The sequence below is a fragment of the Crocodylus porosus genome, unplaced genomic scaffold (genome assembly GCF_001723895.1).
Source record: "Crocodylus porosus isolate Cpor-Errol unplaced genomic scaffold, CroPor_comp1, whole genome shotgun sequence".
In the NCBI taxonomy this organism is placed as follows: Eukaryota; Metazoa; Chordata; order Crocodylia; family Crocodylidae; genus Crocodylus; species Crocodylus porosus.
The window spans coordinates 16,908,677-16,927,656 of record NW_017728925.1 but is presented as its reverse complement, the minus strand read 5'-3'; the positions used below and the strand labels follow the sequence as shown (position 1 = coordinate 16,927,656).

Sequence of the window (18,980 nt, the reverse complement as noted above, 5' to 3'; positions counted from 1 at the left end):
GTTTCTGCATCTCGTAAACGGATGAGTCAAGAAGGATTTCTTACCCACCTTTGCAAAGCACTCCAAGATCTAGAGATGTGAAGAGCTACAAAAGTGCGATGAATTATTAAGATGGCACCAGTTAAAGCCACGAACCCCAGTGGCACCCTGCATAAAACCAGAAACGTGGAGGAGGAAAAGTTATCTGTTATTTCCTGATCAGCAGCCAAAGGTTTTAGTCAGTTCAGATCTGGTTTCTAATCAGCACTAGGGCAGATTTCAAACCAATCTGCCTGCATCTCCCTAGTATCTCCCAATCTGCCTAGCATCTCCCTAAATATTTCAGCCTGCATTCGACGCAAATGGTGCTGGTTAGTCCATGGTGGGCTATTTATGGCAGCGAATGCATCTCGTCTGTCCCAGTAACTGAAATGGCGGTGAAACATTTTGGTTGTGAATGATTTATAAATAAAGCGGGGAAAAGGAACTGGTACGTGCGAACGAGTCTACAAACAAGCACTGCTCCCTGCCAGACAAAACAGGAATCAACTGTGGAAAGGAACACGCCGTCTACTTAGGGGAAAAACTGAGCTAGTTTCCTTATAGTTTCCCGAATAATGATTCAAAACACTGAACGAATTCTTCCAAGAGAAGAACCAGATGGAAGGAGACAGTGACCAAGCAAAAACTTCGGGGCCAAATTCTGCACTCGCCTTCACTGCTGTGAATCTGACTTGACTCCGGCAAGATCAGCGTAAAACCATTTTTAACACCAGCAGAATTTGGCCTTGGAGTTTGGGGTCAGTTACAAACTTCTTTTCATACAGCAACAACAAAAATCCCTTTTAAGGAACGGCTTTGAGTAATGCCCACCGAGAAGCCTGAGACCTTTTAAATATGCCTGACCTGGCACAGAAGAAGTCATGCACAGCCCCCTCCTCTGCCTCATGGAAAGATATTTCAACAACAACATGACTCAGCGACAGCACAGGTCACTTCTTTCAGTGCTTTAACTTTAGGCACAAGCAGCAGTAAAGATTTATGCCACATTGGAAGAGAAAACCAGAGCAGTTTATTTTTTTTAAAAGCGCGGCTGGGTCAGCAGCCGCCTGCAGTAGAATGAATGGACCGCTTGGCTGAGTACATCCCAAAGACGCATCACTCTCTGGACCCAGGTCCCGCTACCGAGGAAAAGCATATTCTTTTAGAGTGAGATTTGCTAAAGCGCCCAGGTGACTTTGGGACATAAATCCTGGGAGCTTTCACTGCGACTTAGGAGACTGAGTCCTCAAAGTCTTTGGGAGATTGCATGTTCAGAGGCACGCTGCTTCGAGGCCCCTGGAGACGCTCCGTGCGGAAAGAAGAACACATTCTAATAAGGGCTTTGCATTCAGATCGCATACCTTATTCACCAAGCTCAAAGTGATTAAAAACATCAATTAGATCTCAAACATCCCAGGGAGCTAGGAAGGCACAGTTACCTTCATTTTACAGGTAAAGGAGCGGAGGGACAGGGAGTGGAAAGGACTTGATGTCAATGTAGGGAATAAAACCTCCGAGTCCTGACTCCTAAACCCACGGCCTTATTGTTACCTCCATTACTTGCCCACAACATTGCCCAGGCAACTCACCTTTCCCAGACATCACTGTCAGCTCTGCAGCGTGCAGGTACGCCTATGGGCACTTGCACCAGTCATTACCTCTAGCAGCAGACCTGGCTGGTAAGCAACAGAAAGCATGTCTTAGCACTTTAATTAGATGGAAGTTTGATTGCAATTACCCCGGCTAAGTGGCCTGTTCCGGCTCCGGGATCTGCTACGCTGTCTCTGAAGTCGTGACCTCCGAAGCAGTCGGTAGTAGTAGGATGGTCTCCCAGAACTTTTCCTGCTGTTCACTGACATTTTTGTATTGATTTCACACATAGACACATGCACGCGCGTGCTCAATCTCCCACTCTGACGCAGCGGCAGCACTTCCAGCGTTTATTGGAGTGGAAAGAGGGGGGGAAATAGGAACTCTCCAATTTAGACATTCAAAATAAAATGAAAAGGAATAAAAAAAACCCACTACCAATGAAAACCGGGCATGGAGTGCACTGTCTGAGCAGGGAAAAAACTGGCAGCCAGCAAGATAAACTGTACTAACAACTCCTGCCCCCAAAAAGATAAGCCTGTTGGAATTGGAAAAGGAAGCCTGAGTTGGCCTGGCCTCTTGAAAAGTGAAGAAAAGGCTGGACAAAATCCTGGACTGGATTGCCTCCACGGGACGGCCACATCTGATCAAGCTGCAATGGAAAAATCAGATTTTTCCTGGAAGCGGGGGGAGGGAAGAGAAAGAGGCTGCACAGCCCTGGGTGCTAGCATGCTTGCACGTGCCTCTGGCTAGCTGATCTTTGCAAAGATGAAGTTTAAGGCAGCTCTGTTTGCAACAAAAGGTGCCTAGGTCTTTATGAAAGAGGGGCTCGAGGAAGGGTGTAATGAGTTCCTTGCCATGGGACACATGTTAATCATCAAGAAGCAAAAGCCCCGGAAAATGAAGTGAAACTTGAGAGGGGAAAACTTTAATTAGAACTTGACTGAACGGAGCTCTAGACTCCCCTGGAGGCCCTTTTCCTTTCAACATTGAAACTGAATTATAGCACATCACACGAGATAAAGAAAGGAGCCTATTTGCCACTCAGATTCTGACTGCACGGGGGAGTCCATCTGTGGCTCATAGGGCTCAATAGCATTACATCTGAATGGGCACTATTTATGTTTCAAACCATGGAGAGAGGAAGAAAAAACCCCCCACATCAACTAGATGTACTCCCTGCATCTCCCATTTCAAAAGCAGAGCTTAGAAGTGAGTTATCTAGCCCTTGGTCCAGGCTGTCAGAGCATCCAGCAGAGATGAAGACATGCCCTCGGTCACGGGCATGGACATACCCCGAAAGAAGAGGAATGGCAGCCAAGGAGCGGGTGCATTAGCCGTTCTCGCCGAGGAGTCAGCGTTGGCATCCCGAGATCATGAAAAACCACGAGAACTTGACAGGGGATGAGCTGCCCAAGTGTGGCATTTGCACAGCGCCAGCCTGCATTGGCCTAACCTCGCCAGGTCTGGGTACCAAATTTATCTGCTGGAAGAGTCATTAGGAAGGTCAGGGACAGAAGGGCATTGGAGACAGAGCCCTGCTCTTTGCCCCGTAAGCTAACCTGAAAGCTTTCCCTGCTGCTGCTTGTGCTGTACCTTTTCTGGGAATAAGCAGAAACTGTGGGTTTCCAGGAGTCCCAATCCAACACCTCTGACTGGTGCTACATTCACTTCAAGAGAACAAAGAACATCTTTAATGCCACCGTGCAGGGTCTCCCAGCCACCACTACACTCCAGACTCCCATCTCAAGATGCCCAGGTCAAGCTGGTCAGGGGATGCATTAAGATTTGATATAGTTTAGAGCTTCTGATCAACATACTGAGAAATGAAACATTTAATTTCTCTGCTAAGAAAGCCCAGCCCATTACAAAAAGCAAGTCTCAGTCATTACAGAAGTCCAGGCCTGGTTTTGAGGCCTTGCATGAGGAATTCTGTACTAACTTTTCGACAGCGCAGGAATGAACCAATCAACATGGCAATGACAAGTTCAGGTCAAGTAGGCAAGATCACAGCTGGACAACAGACGACTCTTATTGCATCTTTCTGAGGGGGAGAGATTACCGAGTGACTTTCCACTGCCTGCTTTCTACCCAGCTGCACCGTCACTGCCCGAATTCACGCAGCAAACTGGGACAAAGAGGGATGAGCCACAGTTCCTATATTTTAACCACTTAACGTTACCCAGGAGAGAATTTTTTCACCATTCAAATAGGTTAGAAGAGACCAAATAAATTAACTTTAAAACATTTTCCAGAAGAACTAAGACTCATCTCAACTCATGTTATCCATTCACAAGAAGTGATATGCATACACTAGGAAAATCCCATGCTATCTGGACTTCAGTTGGCAGATCTGACTGTTCAGATATTTCCCTGAGCCCTAGATGGTGAGCTGGTAACCTCCTAAGAAGGACAGCCTTGTAGGCTGAATGGGACCTACTGGCTTGTGCCAAGTGAGAAATGCCTTCAGAGCAGTCGTTCCCAACAGCATCTCATCTCGTTCTCCCAGTGCCATTCCCCATAACCCCAACACACAAATGGACACAAAAGCATAAGCAAATAATTTTAAAGGTTCACCCAAATTCAGAGGTTTGAGAAACATGAGGTTACCAAGCCTGCTTTTGTTTAATCAGAACTACTTCAGTCAGCAACCGTCCATCTGGGATGGAGTGAGAGATGGACATTTAGTGCTCTGCGAGCAGGTGGAAACGATCAGGAGGTGTGTGCTGATGGGTCTGCAGCCATCATGCATTTATTCAAGTGCACTTAAGCATCTGTTCTATATTTACCCTTTTTTTTCCCTTTTTACCATCAGAGGTACCTTCAGAGACGGCCATGCAGGTGACCATAAAACAGGACGAGTTAATGAAGGGCTATAAAGTGCAATGACAAGAGAAGGGAGCCCTACAGTAAGAGCACAAATAGGTGGGAGTCTTGTTAGAGTTTTGCCGGACTGCCTCTGTCTCTGTCTCTCTCCCTCACTTCAATGATTGTTTGACGGCAGAAAGTTCGGATGCTTCATAGGAGTAGGCAACAAGAAATGACCCACCTGGGAGGTAACTGGGCTGCTTTGGACCTTTCCAATTAAACAAGAGATGCTTCTTCCTCACACCCATTTTGAAAGCCACCTCCCAACACCATTTCTTTTCTGTGCAGATGAATCTGGTGCTTGCAAAAGTAGCTAGATTAACAGCCCTAAAGAAAGATGCCTACATACAAAATGGTCTCTATGCAAAACCAGTTAGGTAATGGCCATACAAGATTTCCTACCACAACCCTGCCAACGTGACTTACTCATTCCTCCAAAAAAAGAGGAACTGAGGCTTCATGGATCTCACAAAGGGCCAGCAGAAGTCCCCTGAATAGAGAGTTGACAGATGACACAGAGGTCACTTCAGAGCCACCAATAAGCAGTATCCTTCTGTCATCTGCAATGAGGGTTGGGTTTACACTATTTAAGTTCAGAGCAGATTGAAGCTGTCCTGCCTTGCAGGATATGGCATGTGTCACACAGGCCTGCTGCACTTTCTACACCACTTTAAGCTGGATTTAGTCCATTCCTTTGCTAAAACCTTACAGGAGCTGCAGAAGTGTGGGGTCAGCACCAACGGTCCACAGTGGAGACAGAGAGGCATGAATGCTGGCTTGTTTGCTTTGACATCAAGAGCAGCGCGCACTTGCCCGAGGGTTGTCTCAGCTACAGAGTTGCTGTTACGTCCATCTCTGGTGACAGAAGATGCTTCTCTCCAGCTTTACTCCATTTTCTCAATCTTTTTTTTCATTTATGGTTTGCTACCTGAAAAATAACCACTGGTCTTCAGCATGCCCATTCCCCAGCCTCTTCCGTCATCACTCTTCATCCTTTCTCAAAGGGCTGCAGAAGAAAACCATCACCTCTTGTAGCCGTCTCTGCTTCTGTGGAAGGGGACTCACAATCTTCATTCTCATTCTTTATTCACAGTGCACAGCCGCTGCCTCCGTCATGACTGCAGGGACCCCAGCAGGCCAGGGTATGACAGTCTGTCACTTCATATCCCCAGTTACTGTGACGCCTCTACTTGCCTAAAAGTCTAACAGCAGTGATAGTCCAGTCTCTTTTGGACTGTTCACCAGGAACTGAACTGAGAACTGCCTACATCATTTTGCCTGGGATAGAAGACAGCACCCATAAGGGGGCAAGGTCAGTCTTCCAATCTGTGCTGAACCAATGACACTGAAAAGGAAAGTTTCCCCCAAAGCCCCCAAATATATATATACACACACACATATACACATACATATATACACACACACAAACACACATACATACATATAAAATTTAAATGTTTGCAAATGCAGTCCCCTCTGGGGTGAAACGCAGCATGTTGCAGAGATGCACAACACAACTGCACCGAGGTGCAGAAAGGAAGTCAGAAATAAACGTTTATTTCAAATGTAGAGCTAAAATGCAGTGCTTAATGTTATAATAACTGGGCTGTCCTACTGAGATCCCAGGATAGATGCTTGCTGTCTGTATGCTGATAAAACTGAAATGTGAGTGGGGGAAAATAGTAATTATTTATGTTATATGCATGGAAAATAGTAAAGAAAAACAGTGGGGTAGAAAGGCAAAGAGGAGGGACTTGGGTCTGAGAACATAAACATGAAAGAGAAGTCTTGGAAATCTTACAAGAATAAAATGACTCTTCCTATATAGCTGCTCCCTACAGAGATGTATTATAATTAATTATTATGGTTGTTGCTGTTATTGCGGGATCTCACAAGATCAACATCCCATTGCGCTAGGCGCTGCACACACACAGTAAAAGGTCTGGCCTAAAGAGTTTGCCATCTAACGAAGACGACAGGCACCTTGTGGGAGCTAAGGATCACCCCCATTTCAGAAGTGAAGCACACAGTGACTTCCTCCAGGTCACGATGGGAATCGGAGGCCCTGCTGGGAACAAAACCCAGACCCTGGGGGACGCTGTCCAGAGCCTCAGCCAGCCTTCCTCTCTGGACAAGCAGGGGTGCTGTCAGATACGGGCTGACAGCTGTTCTTGCATACATCAGTGTGGCTTAACAATGCACCACCCCACTGTCCAGATGGGTTTAAAACCAACATTTTCCACTGAAGTGCCTAAAGCCAGGCACTCAAGTGCCTCACTTTCCACCCAGAGCTTCTGCTGACTGAACAGTCGAAGAATGTGGGAGTCGCATGAAAAAGCAAGTCAGGAGGCTCCACAAGGCAGCTGGCATCCCCATTTCTTGTGCTGCCTCATCTAACCACTAACCAACTTGCCTCTCCACCAGCAAGTTAATTTTTTTGGACCATAGCTTACAGGTTTCTGTGTGCAACAAGCTTCCTCCCCAGGGCAGGAGCTCAGTCTGGGCAGCAGACTGACTCCCAGGACAGAGGCTGCAGTAGGTAAACACGAGGGTGGAGAAATATGTTACTCACTGTGCTGGGAAAAATTGCATTGCATGGCAAACATCACAGCAGGCAGCCACGTGGGAAGCGTCACTCAGCCATCAGGCAGGTTACAGTAACACCGAGGAGAGTCAGAGTGCCTGAGAACTGAACTGGAGATATTTCCTGAGCGGTGCAATACACTCGGGGCCTGCCAGGGAACAGGGACTGACCTCGGAGTAGGGACATGCTTCCTGACTCTTTTCCAGCAGAACAATAGAGCTAAAGCATACAGACTTTTCCAGGTTGATAGCTAACTCCAGCTGGGAGACACCTGAATAAAACTCCAGGTCATTTATGCTACATTTTACTTCTACTGACATTTACCACCATAGGAAGTTCAAGTCTGATAGCTTCATTTGTATCCTGTGTATTCATGACACCCATCAAATTTAAGGTTAGCTGAGGTGTGTGGTATGACCCCATTGACTCCATAAACTGATAAACATGTGCTGAGTCTGATGCAGATCTTGGTTAAGGAAGATCTGCATCAGGTCTTTTATTTCCCACGTAGAGAACTGTCAAAATGAAATCTGAAATCTCGCCTATCTTAGGCAAGCTACTGCTTTAAATGACAGAGAGGCAAAACAAAGGGACATGAGCCTCTGGTGTGAAGCACATTCACACAGACACTCCAGCTGCACAAGAAAACTTTTTGTATTACAAAAAAGAGGAAGAAAATGGAAAATCCCATATTTGCTTTGGGTACAAAACTTCCTGGCCCCATACGGTCTCTGCAAGTGGTTGCTATGGGGCTTCATTTAAGTCCATTCGTTCTCTACCAGGATGTTTTTATTAAAACAAAGCTTTAAAACGGTGATCCGCTGAGTGATTAACAGGGAACCTCTGACTCATGGGTTCCAGGTATCTCCTCGTTCCTTCACCAAGAGAAAATTAAACCAGGAGCCTACTATGACCTCTGCAATCAGACCTAAGAGGTTTCCAGTGAACTCAATTTATAGCCAACTTGAATGTGTTCAGTGAAACTCTTTTGCTCATTCCCCCAGCCCAGCTGAGCCAACAGTGCTATTTACAGGGGTGACCTAACAAGCCAGACTAAAACAAACAGATTTCCTCCTAGCAGAGAGATCCAAGCAGTATGTAACACCATATACACGGCCTGAAACTGGTGCACAAGGCTGATGCTGAGAACGCTCTTTGCACAGGAGATTCTGAAGAAAGTTGCCTGGTTACCTAGTGAGAACTGACTTCATCATTTTTGCAGCCCAGCTGCTCAGAAATACATCATTTACAAGAGCAGGAAGAGGTAGGAACAGAGGGGAAAAGTTCCCCACCTTTTGGCTAGCATCTGCCAGAACACCCAGGACAACCTTCGTCCAAGGAAGCTTCATTTTGCTGGGGAAAAAACATTTAATTTCACTAGAAGCTCAAATAAAACCAGGGCTTTTATTCCGGTCACCGCATAAGAAGGTGGTTTATTTGCAATCAGAACAAAAACTTAAAAGTTTGAATATTTACAACTTGAAAAATGGCCAAAAATGAAAAAAATAAAATAAAATAAAAGAGAATTTTTCAAGGAAAATGAAGATTTTTTCTTTTGAAATTTTGAACAAGACTTTTTTTTTAAACAGCTCTCAAAGGCCCCAGCACCTGCTTTTTGCAGAAACATGTGGCTCCAGGCACTCACCAGCCTCTTCCTTATTATTGGGTTCCTACAAACAATTTTAGGGGAGTCCAGGTAAATGCTGGTGAATGGGTTTTCTAAGACTGACCATCAAATAGATTCCTACAGATGCATGTGGGAGGATCAGCTGGAAAATAAGTCAGTGCAAGTTGCTTGATGGCTGGGACTGAACCTGGGGCTAGCAAGAAGAAAATCAGAGGAAGATCTCAGAAACTCTGCTCTGCCAGATCTGCATGTGTATTCATCCAGCGGTCTCTAACCTAAAGCTGCAAGGACACAGAGAAAGTTAAGAGGAGTTGAAGGGACCTAGTTTCAGGTTTTATTGGATCTTCAAGTCTAAACCAGTTAAAGTTTGTAGCCTACCAGTCCAGCTTGTGCCAGCAACTGAATCTGAACAAGTGCATCCATCCCCACAGGATGCAATGCCTCCAACTTCATTATCCTACTCCCAGTGGAACAAGTCTCCTTGGCATAGAGATGGTTAGGATCAAAGTAGACTAAGAGCAGAGAGAGCAGACCCTAAAGCAGAAAGTGGTGGTCCAAACTTCTGCTTTCAGTCAGTCTGTGGCAGTGACGGCGAGATCACAAAAATCTTCCAGCTAGGAAGGGAGAGCAAGGATTCAGAAGAGAGAGATAGAGAAGGTTCAAGGGGAGAAGGGGGCTGGGAAGGACAGGATGCCTGGGGAGCTCTGACATTCAGGTGGATCTTGGCAAGTCCACTGTAATGCCAATACCTCCAGCTATCAATGCTGATGTCGGTAACACGTGCATACACCGATCCCTGCCTGTGCTGTGCAGACATGAATTAGACGTTTTTATATACTTTGCGATCTGCAAACTCCTAGCATAAAAAAATTGTGCCAAACCCAGGTGAAGAATCTAATTATCACCAGAATTATGCATTCTGTGCTCACCTCACTATAGAAATTCATGTAACAAAAAATACAACACCCTAAAACTACTTTTTACTTTGTATTTCAGTGCTAACCTTGCTATCAGGTTGCTGCAGGGAATGAACAATTTCATAAAAGTCCTGCATTCAGGCTCCGTATGACAAATGTATTAGTTATTATTAGCAGAAATCTCTCAGCTATTTTTTTGAGAGCCCTACCATTGTGGTTTCCCTGTGCGGCATGATGAAAGGTCAGGAAAAATGATCAACCTTGCTGCAAGTTGCTACAGGGCATTACTACCCTTGTCTGCTGCGAATCCATTCAGCTTTAAATACCCAAGGTAAGAAGAAAGGTTTCACAGGTGGTCTCAGGAAGCTTAACAATTCACTTCCCACAGAAATCATGCTTACCTAGTCTGCAGGAACTAGTGCTGCCGAGATGGAAGGCTCCACTTGGATGCCCAAATTCTGGATATGGAAATACTTCTAAAGCATAGAGTAAGGACACAGGGGATTTACATGGCAATATGAATCAGTGCTTTCTTGTACACTGCATCTCCTGTTAACATCATGCTGGAAGTGACATCAAGGTTGACAAGTGAAATGAAAGATTAAATTGTTTACCTATGGTGTGTAAAAACCTACCGATGAATTAATAGATGTGATCCTTCCAATTCACGTGTAAATGCCCGATAATCATCTTCTACTTATGTAACAAATCACTGGCTGATATACACAATGCAAACTGAATTTCTCATGTGATACATGATTTTCTTTCTTTCCCTGCAATCTAAGGGCGCCTCTACATGTGCAGCAAGGCTGCTCTGACACACTGTGATTACATGTCTAGGTGCCCCCAGAGCTGCTCTAATTAAAGCGCCCTCCCTGCTCCTGGAGCATGTACATAAATGCCCTGAGTTGCAAGCTATGCTGCAAACATGGATGCTGTGTGCAGGCTGTACACTACTTGCTACTTGGCATCAGATTACACTTCTAAAGAATCCCTTTTGCCAAAAAAACTCTTAAATCTTCAATCCTGGCAGTCTTATGCAACTGTGTGCCTAGAAATCATCATCCATTTGAAAAGGACACCCAATTAACTGGATCAGACTTGAAATTTGGGCACTGTTTAAATTTACAAAACCAAATGGAAGCGTTTGCATCAGTTTTTACATTTCCGTGCGAAATGTTTTGTTTGAATCAAAACCTTTCCCACACAGCGAGGAAACCCCAAGACAGAAGCTCAGGGCTACAGTGTAAGGAAAGCGTATCGAAAGTGCTCAGTCTATTTTCACTGTGTGACTTCAGTGGAAGGCAAAAGTGAACAGCCTGCCTAAAACTGTGAAAAATAACCTCAGGGTTTTTACCGCGCAGGGGCGTGAATGTTGTTAAGTGCATGAATTTTACCTCCGCTGCAACAATAAACATCTCCCCCACGCTGCCAGCTCTTCGGGATCAGCACCACAAACCAGCGAGTCCGAACTCTAGGTTGACCCACCCAGCCCTACTATCTGTGATGGCACTAACTCATAGAAGATATAAAGTAGGAATTAATATGAATGAAAGTTATAGAAGAATACTAATAGGCCACCCAGTCATTCCCACTCGGCGTCAGCATAGCACTTAGGTCGACAATGGGCTTTGCTGCTTTTTCTCTGCAGGCAAGAGGCTCAAATCCAAACTGCTCCCTCGATCTCTCTAGGAGTCGTCAAGATCTCTTGGAGCGATCATGCCCTCGCAGCTGTATCACAGCACCTCTTGTACATGCACTGCGCTGACCTTCTCAGTAGTCTTAAAATTAGAGATGGAAGAGAGCTACACTACCAATTCTTCTAGCATGTCTTATATGCCATGTCCCCTTTGTTTGAACTTCCCCAAGCAACTCCACTCACCCCTTTTCTTGGAGTGATTACCCCACAGCCTCACCACTTCTCCATATTCAGCATGGTTTCATCACTGCTCCTCTCCTAGTGTTTTCTCTTTCTGGCTACTCTAAATAACGCCTCTCCTCCCTATAGGAACATATGCTCAAACATGCTCAAACTTCTGCCGACACCCACCTGATGACTGCTTGACAAACTTCTCCTAGGGCATTGATGTGACCGCGGTCTTTGCCTGGCTTGTACAATTCATTATTTGAACTGATACGCTAATACGTCGTGGTTGGTGTTTAATGTTTGTGAATATTTTGTCCATTACGAGCACAGTACGGTCACTCCTTCAGCAAAGCGCTGTCAATTTAAAATGATTTAAAATGGGAGCTTTTGCTATTATTCTTGATGAACTAAAACAGTGGAACAGACAGAGCACAGAGAGGCTCGCATGCGTTCAGACTGCTAATGAATACAAGCTGGTTCCACGGGGTCACTCTCCGTCCTTGATACGCGATGGTATGGCTGAGTTGGGCGAGGGAGAGTGGAGAGCGCGAGGGGGAGGCATTACAGCTAAGGGGAAAGGAAAACAAAGAAAGACTTAACGAGTGCAGCATGCTGACTATATGGTAAGTTTGTCTGGACAGTATAGGTGGGGGCTCCGGCAGTCTTTTTGCTAAGGGAAAAAGGCATCTCAAGGGACTGGTAGTGCGATATAACGGCTTCCCCGGCTAGGTGATGGGCTACCAAGCCAGCTGCACCATTACAGAGCTTAGGAACATTCCTGCCGGGTCACACTGCAACCCGACTTCAAGATCCTGTCCCCAACAGAGGCCCGAGCTCTCTGCGGAGCAAAGGTAATGAGCATACGAGACTTAAGTTTCCCTCTAGTGGACCCTCACCGAATAGTCTGTTTCTCCCTGACACCTGGCAGTGATTAGGGGCTGCCCTATGGAATAATTTTCTTTTGAGGCCTGCCTGAAGCTCAGTTGCTGACCTAGGTGCACCTTCCAGTGACCGTTGAGGGGCTGCACTGGAATTGCACCTGAAGGCATCGACACACCACATGCTCAGCTTAAGGATGAAAGGAGGGGATGGGCTATGTCTATGTGGTCAACCAGCAGTGGGGTGCCCTCAAACACAGGCCGTCCCCTACACCACAGGCAGTGCACCCTGTCTTGGTGGTGCTGTGGGCAGGTGAGAGTTGGACGCGAGGCATCGTCCTGTACCCACTCAAAGCCCCGTAGAGTCACAGCTGCCGTTCAGGAGGCAGCATGGCAGAGACGGAGGGTGCTGCTGCCTGGCACAGTCTGTTTGCCACATAACCACGGCGCCAGTCCCCGTGGTCCACCAAGTCTGCTGAAACTACCAGGCACAAGTATTTGCGAAGCAAAACCCCATCCTTTGTGGCAAGACGAGGTACTCCCTGCCTCAGCCCAGACAGCTGCCAGCGAACGAGCCTTTTTGATCGTGGCCTGCTCCATGCTGAGGGTTCCTCGTAGACTCATTATCTTTCCTTGCAGAGAAGAAAGTGCAAAGCACCTGCTAACGCTCCAGACTCGGGATTTCAAAACACTGCTGGCGACTACACAGAAGGAGAAGTTTAACTTGGCTTGGATTAAAATCACTGCTGTGGGGCTGCAGGGTTTCAGGCACTGCTCACAGGCACACATCAGAGGAAAGGGAGACCTATTAGATCACTCTCCCACGAGCTGACGCCGCATTATTGTACACAGTAGAGTACCCATGCAGCCCCGCCATGGGAGTAGCACGCATGCTCACCATGCTGGAGTGGCCATCTATTCCTTTCTAAATCATCCCCAGGACAAGACGGGAGAGCCTTTTGAAATGTAAAGATGCTGTAATGAAATTTGGAAACAACATATGGTACAAATATCAAGCATGAACATCTCTTCCCATCTCGTGCATTTCAAAGACTGTGCAAATAGCACTTTTCCCCACTTTTGATCCTGCAGCCAAAATGAGTCATCTGTGAACAATTATTCTCTGGCAGGGGCCCGACCGTTTGAGAATGAAAGGAAACACTTTATTATTGAAATAAGCAGCATGCCAAGCTAAGAGGAGACTACATAGAAAACTTAGAGCCTGTTGCTTCCTATGTTGCTGGGCTAAAGAAGACAATGAAGGCAACACTCTGCTCTCAGAGGCCCGCTCATGTTCAGCTCCAAGAAAGGAGGTGCAAGACAGTGAGGAAGCATAAGCAGCCTGGCGGAGAGCGTGTGTACAAGAGGGGGGTGGGAGCCCATGCTAGGAGAGCCCCCAAGGGAGAGGCAGGCTGCGGCTGAGAAAACCCTGGTGTCTCGGGCGGGCTTTGCCCGTGGGAGTTGCATCCAGATTAGGGGAGCAGGAAGTCAGAGTTGGGCTCTTCCGTGCTGCTCTGAGCTGAAATCTGAAGCTCTTATGGAGCGCCTGAATAGCAGCGTGACCTAATGGGCAGTGCTGAGAAGGGGCAGGGGAGATGGCAAGCCTTGGTATTTGGGAAAAGTCAACAAACACCCGACTGGCTAAGCCATGCAAGACGAAGGAGGAACGTGGATCCCCTATTTACAGTGCAATTCTGCCTCCGGTTGCAGGGAGCCTGTCATCAGCCGTGCAGAGATAAGACCTCAACGGTGCTTGTAGCAGTGATTTCTGCAACGCACGCATCTGGTTACCAGAAACTGATAAACATGCTGCATGTGGGCCATCAAATAGCCAGAAGCTGATAAAAATGAACTACCGAAGGTCAAAGAATTCCCAAGGCAGTCTCTTCTCGCCTTCCAACAGCAGCTTTAAATGGACAGAAAAGAGGCTGAGCACTCGCAAGGAGACCTCGGCCTGAAGCAGCTGGACTGTTTGGCACTTCATGCACAGAGGATGGGAGAAGGGGTCAGAGAAGGGCCTGACCAGACCAGACTTTGCACTCTCCCATTTTCAGTCCCAACTAGCCACCAAGAGCAGGGCTTGAGAGGGAGTCTAAGACCAAGCTTGCTGATGCTCGGGCATCGCGTGCAAAACATAGGCTGGAAGCTTCCCGCCTGCCTTCTGAAAATCGGTTGTGAAAGTCACAGGAGCGGGTTACACAGAGCGGGCAGAGGGCGTGGGATGGTGCCAATTACTAAAGCAAATTGGTCTGGCAGGCCCAGCACCTTCGGTGTAAACCACACGGGCAGCAGCTAAGGAAACCTGGAAGCAGGCTGGCCCACTGGTACTGGGGATGCTCGTTAGCAGAGGCAGGGAGTGACTGGGGAGGCCACACTCCTGCTGTCCCATGGAGGGGAAGGGAAGGGTCACAGACAGACTTTATTACTCTTGGCAGCTGACCAAGGAGTGCTATTAATCAACTTTGCAGCACTTCAAATCTTCCCCCTCCTTCAGGGAGCCCTGGATAGAGCAAGAGCCATGTTTATTGAGCCAAGCAGAAGGCAGCAGACCCCAGACCCTCTAAGCCCCATTTGACTCCAGGAGTTCTCATTGAGCTGATTGCACAAAGGTGCTTTTTCTCCTAGCAGCACTCTGCGGGGTCAGAGGTGCAGCCCTTCCCAAGCATGAGCTTAGCTAGCTGGGTAATATGGCATTTAAACAAGGAGACAGCCTGGCAAACACCGACAAGCTGGAAGGTGCAGATGGCTTGCAGCAGCGCTGAGCACAGACCTTCCAAGCACACCGAGTTCCCCTGTGCTCCAAGCCCCTTTCATACTGCACGTGGGACGGGATTACGCAGAATCGCAGAACGGGACCTCCAGGGGCAAAGTGCAACCCCCTGTCCCGATAGAGGGAGTGGGATCTGGTGGACAGAGTCATTTGAACCATAATCCCAGCTGCCACTCACTTGACAACTGAATTTGGGCAAGTCTCTTAAATGCTCTGCATCTCAGTCTACCAAACTAGATGTGAAAATACTTACCCTATCTCCCCAGGTATCTGATGCTTTGACTGAAGCTGGAAGCACTGCCAAAGCAAACACCAGGAGATCAAAGCTTTCTGTTTTCGTTCTAGCTTGGATTGACTTACCCCTTCTTGGTGCTGCTCCCCTGGTTCTTGCATTTTTTGTTCTAAATTGGATTGGAACCCATATCCAGAAGATATGGAGGGGTCATAAAGCTTTGTTCATCAGCAAAAATATACAGGCATCCAAGAACACAGGTGTTAATCCAGTGGCCGCTCTGCTCTTGGGGGAAAGGGGGTTCTGTCCCACTCAGGGAAAAAAGAAAAAGAAAACCCAGGGTTTCTTCTTCCCATTTCACTGCACTTCACAGTCACTGAAGTGAGAGTCCAGAGTTTTCATCCTGGAGGAGGATGGGTCTGTATGGGAGGAGGTGACCCAAATCTTGTTTCAAGGCAACAACAGGATAGCATCAAGGAAGCTGCCCTGCACATTGAGAACATCCTGAAGCTGTAGCAGAGGACCGAAGGAAACTTTGAACATGGCTGTCGGGTACTTAAGACTGGTTAAACTGGACATTCAAGCAGCAGACCGGCATTGTCTACACACAAACTCTTGAGGAAGTCAAGGCAGATCAGCTCAAGGTGTACAGTCAGTGTGCATAAGTTGTCAAATCCCCATGTGGATGGGCTCATTCAGGAGTTCTCCGCAGTTTAATCCTCCTGAGAGGATTTAAATGCTGAATTTTCTACACTGACTCATGCCTATATTTGAACCCCCTTCACTTCCCTGACTGACCCCACGGAGAGGAGTCTTCAGAGCACACATCACGTTAGCTTTGCTCTTGTAGTGAAGGCTCGACAAACAGATTCAGCTACCACCAAAAACAACGCGTGGCTTTTGCTCTAAAATGCCAACAAACCTGCCAAACATTTCGTGCAGAATCCCTGCCCCAAGCCCAACCAGGAACAAGAGGCCAGCTCAGTGCACGCAGCCCTAACGGTCATGACACTGCCAGGAAAACCAGATTGCTCTCAGAAAAGGTAGGCAGGTTGAACAAAACACTACAGAAGCCAAGTTGTACAAAACCTCTGACATCGGTCCTGATCTATGTGGATCACTAAGCCACGGTCTGCATCGTCTCCTCTAATTTGATGCTCTACCATCAGGCTCAAATATGTTGGCACTTTGCAAGGCGGACAGCCCCTAAGTCGTGGCCTGCATGAAGCGCTCAAAGGTACTGCCGTCCACAGTGTTTGCACACTTGCGTCTAAAGCAAGAGCGGCCTTTCCTGATGGTCCCATCCAGGTCAGAGGAAGGTTTGCTCTAGTTCTCCGTTCATTTATTTACGGCTTCTGTGCACAGCCTGGATACACCCCCCCGCCCCAACCCTTCGAAGTGCTGTCTCAATATGGTCATGGCTCTTTCCCAGCAGTTCTCTTCATTAGCAGCCTGGCTCCACGTCAACAAATCAGGCGCTGCACTTTCATCCAACAGGCCCTCCGCATGGTTCGTCTCCCTGTCTGAACTTCCAGATGCGGTCGGGAGAAATCTGAACAAACAGGCTTTGGCAGACAGGCACTCAAAGCTGAGACAGGACTTGGGGGGATCAGCTGTGACGATGCCGCTTGGCAGCCCTGCGATGCTTTTCTTGCCATGACCAGTCTCTACAACTCTGCTGCCCCCTGCAGGAATATCCCAGTCCTCATTAAATAATAAAGTCCCGTCTCCTACCTCGTTAGTGTGCTCGGGCGCAGGGCGCTCGACTGGCCCAGGAAACGTTGGCTAAGACGCATCGCCCGGTTTCCAGTTGTGCTTGCGTTTGGGACCTGAAGGCATCTAAATAAATCCAGATAATTATACTCGGTTTCTTTCCTAAGAGCCTCTTCCCCAAGGTGAAGCTAAAATAAGGAACATTTTTTTTTAATTTTCCAGAGACCAAGAATTGAAATACCATGATTAGAGCGGACCTCACATATTCATTCAGTGAAATGAATCTTTCCCCAAGTGATTAAAAATTGTTTTGGGATTGTATTAGCAGCATGTACCAGCAGTACAAAGCACATGACAACCACCTTCTTATCCCCATTTTACAAGGGGGAAAATCCAGCAAAGAGCAATGAAATGAGGCCTCACACCAAGTCAGTGGAGTTTTCTACCATCTATTCAGCCTGTTACTACACTACCGCTGTCTCAAAACACTTCCCTGTTTCAGAAAGCCCCTGCCCTGAGCTGGTTTGGAAGCTGAGCTTAATTGAATCAGGACTCATGGTAGAGGTGATATCTTTTATTATTAGACCAACTAGATTTTTGCAAAAATAATTACTTTAATTGCAAGCTTTCGGGCACAAACACCCTTCTATGTGATCTATGTGACCCTTCTTCTGTGATCCATGACTAGATCACAGAAGATTGCACCCTTTGTGCCTGAAAGCTTGTGATTAAAGAATATTTTTTGCAAAAAACTAGTTGGTCTAATAAAAAGATATCACCTCTATCATGAGTCCTGAGTCCTTTTTTCCTCTAGACCAATACAGCTACAATCTGGAGACCTGAGCTTAACTGAGACACGTGAACCACGGGGGAGTGGTATGGTGACGTGATGAGAGCATGGCTCAGCCTGGGTTAGTTCTCGCCCCCCAGTGGCTATCCTAGGCCTCGGCACTATCAACACAGCGACAACCCTGGCGATTGCCTTGCATGAGCTCCAGAACATCATTTCACCCATCAGTGAAGTGCAGCCACTTCTGGGGTGAACCCTAAAGATACTCTGACAACATGGAGCAAAGCAGCAGCATCGAATGAACACTGCTTCAGCATCATTCATATTGGCTTGGGAAGAGAAACACCTACTGAGTCGCCAACAACACCTGCCTATAGCAGCAGGGATTTCCTTGGAGGTCTCCCAGCCTGGAAGCTAGTGAGCCAACTCCGCTTAGCATGAGAAATAGGACTAGATCACAGCAGATTGCAGGTACATAGGAAAATAGTCCCAGCCAGGTCCATGTACGTTAAAGGTTGTCAGGCATGATTCAATGTGTAATGTATTGTTATGCTGTATTTATCCAGTGTCGGAGAGAGGTTGTAATGATCCAAGAGTTAGGTAAGAGGCAAGGATTTCTTCCAGTGATCTCTTTTACTGGACCAATTGCGGAGCTGGATATAGTTAGATGAGCTTTCCAATACAAGACATTCTTGATAGCTGGTCTAACTCTATCCCAGCTGTGCAGTTGGTCCAATATATCACCCAAAGACATCCCTGCCTGTCATATTTATTCAGCAAATCCAGCGTACTCTGAGCTGACAGGATATGCTTGAGACAACCCTGAGGAGGTCAGGAAACTGGAGGGAAGAGGCTCTTGTAATGCCTCGTGTCCCTTAACAAGCTTCCCAGGCTCTAAAGTCCTTTTTACAGGCCCCATTTGGAACTGGTCTTCTCCACTCTCGCTTTGTGCTACTGGATCATAATCCTTCTCTTTTTTTAATATTTTTCTTCTAACTCAGTAGAAGAGAAATAAACTCACCTAAAATTTGAAGTAATGGCTGGATCACTCAGGGTTAATTTTTATTGTCTGATTGCTTTCGTGCTTAGGGGTCATCTCTTTCTGGCAGCAGAAACACAGCTT

General features: G+C 46.9%; 1 protein-coding gene across 5 annotated transcripts in view; it reads right to left on the bottom strand.

Moving 5' to 3' along the window:
- The window catches only part of DAB2IP (DAB2 interacting protein), a 247,409-nt gene that overhangs the window by 199,668 nt on the left and 28,761 nt on the right, over window positions 1-18,980 (bottom strand). For 2 of the 5 annotated variants that reach the window (XM_019540975.1, XM_019540976.1), the window contains exon 1: window positions 1,760-2,233. The exons of 1 other annotated variant lie outside the window; for it this stretch is intronic. In XM_019540975.1, the coding sequence (XP_019396520.1) occupies window positions 1,760-1,901 (142 nt within the window). In that variant the 5' untranslated portion in view covers window positions 1,902-2,233. Of the gene's footprint in view, window positions 1-1,759; window positions 2,234-18,980 lie in introns of those variants that run through there. 2 more of the 5 variants (XR_002102205.1, XM_019540974.1) reach the window with 2 other exon arrangements.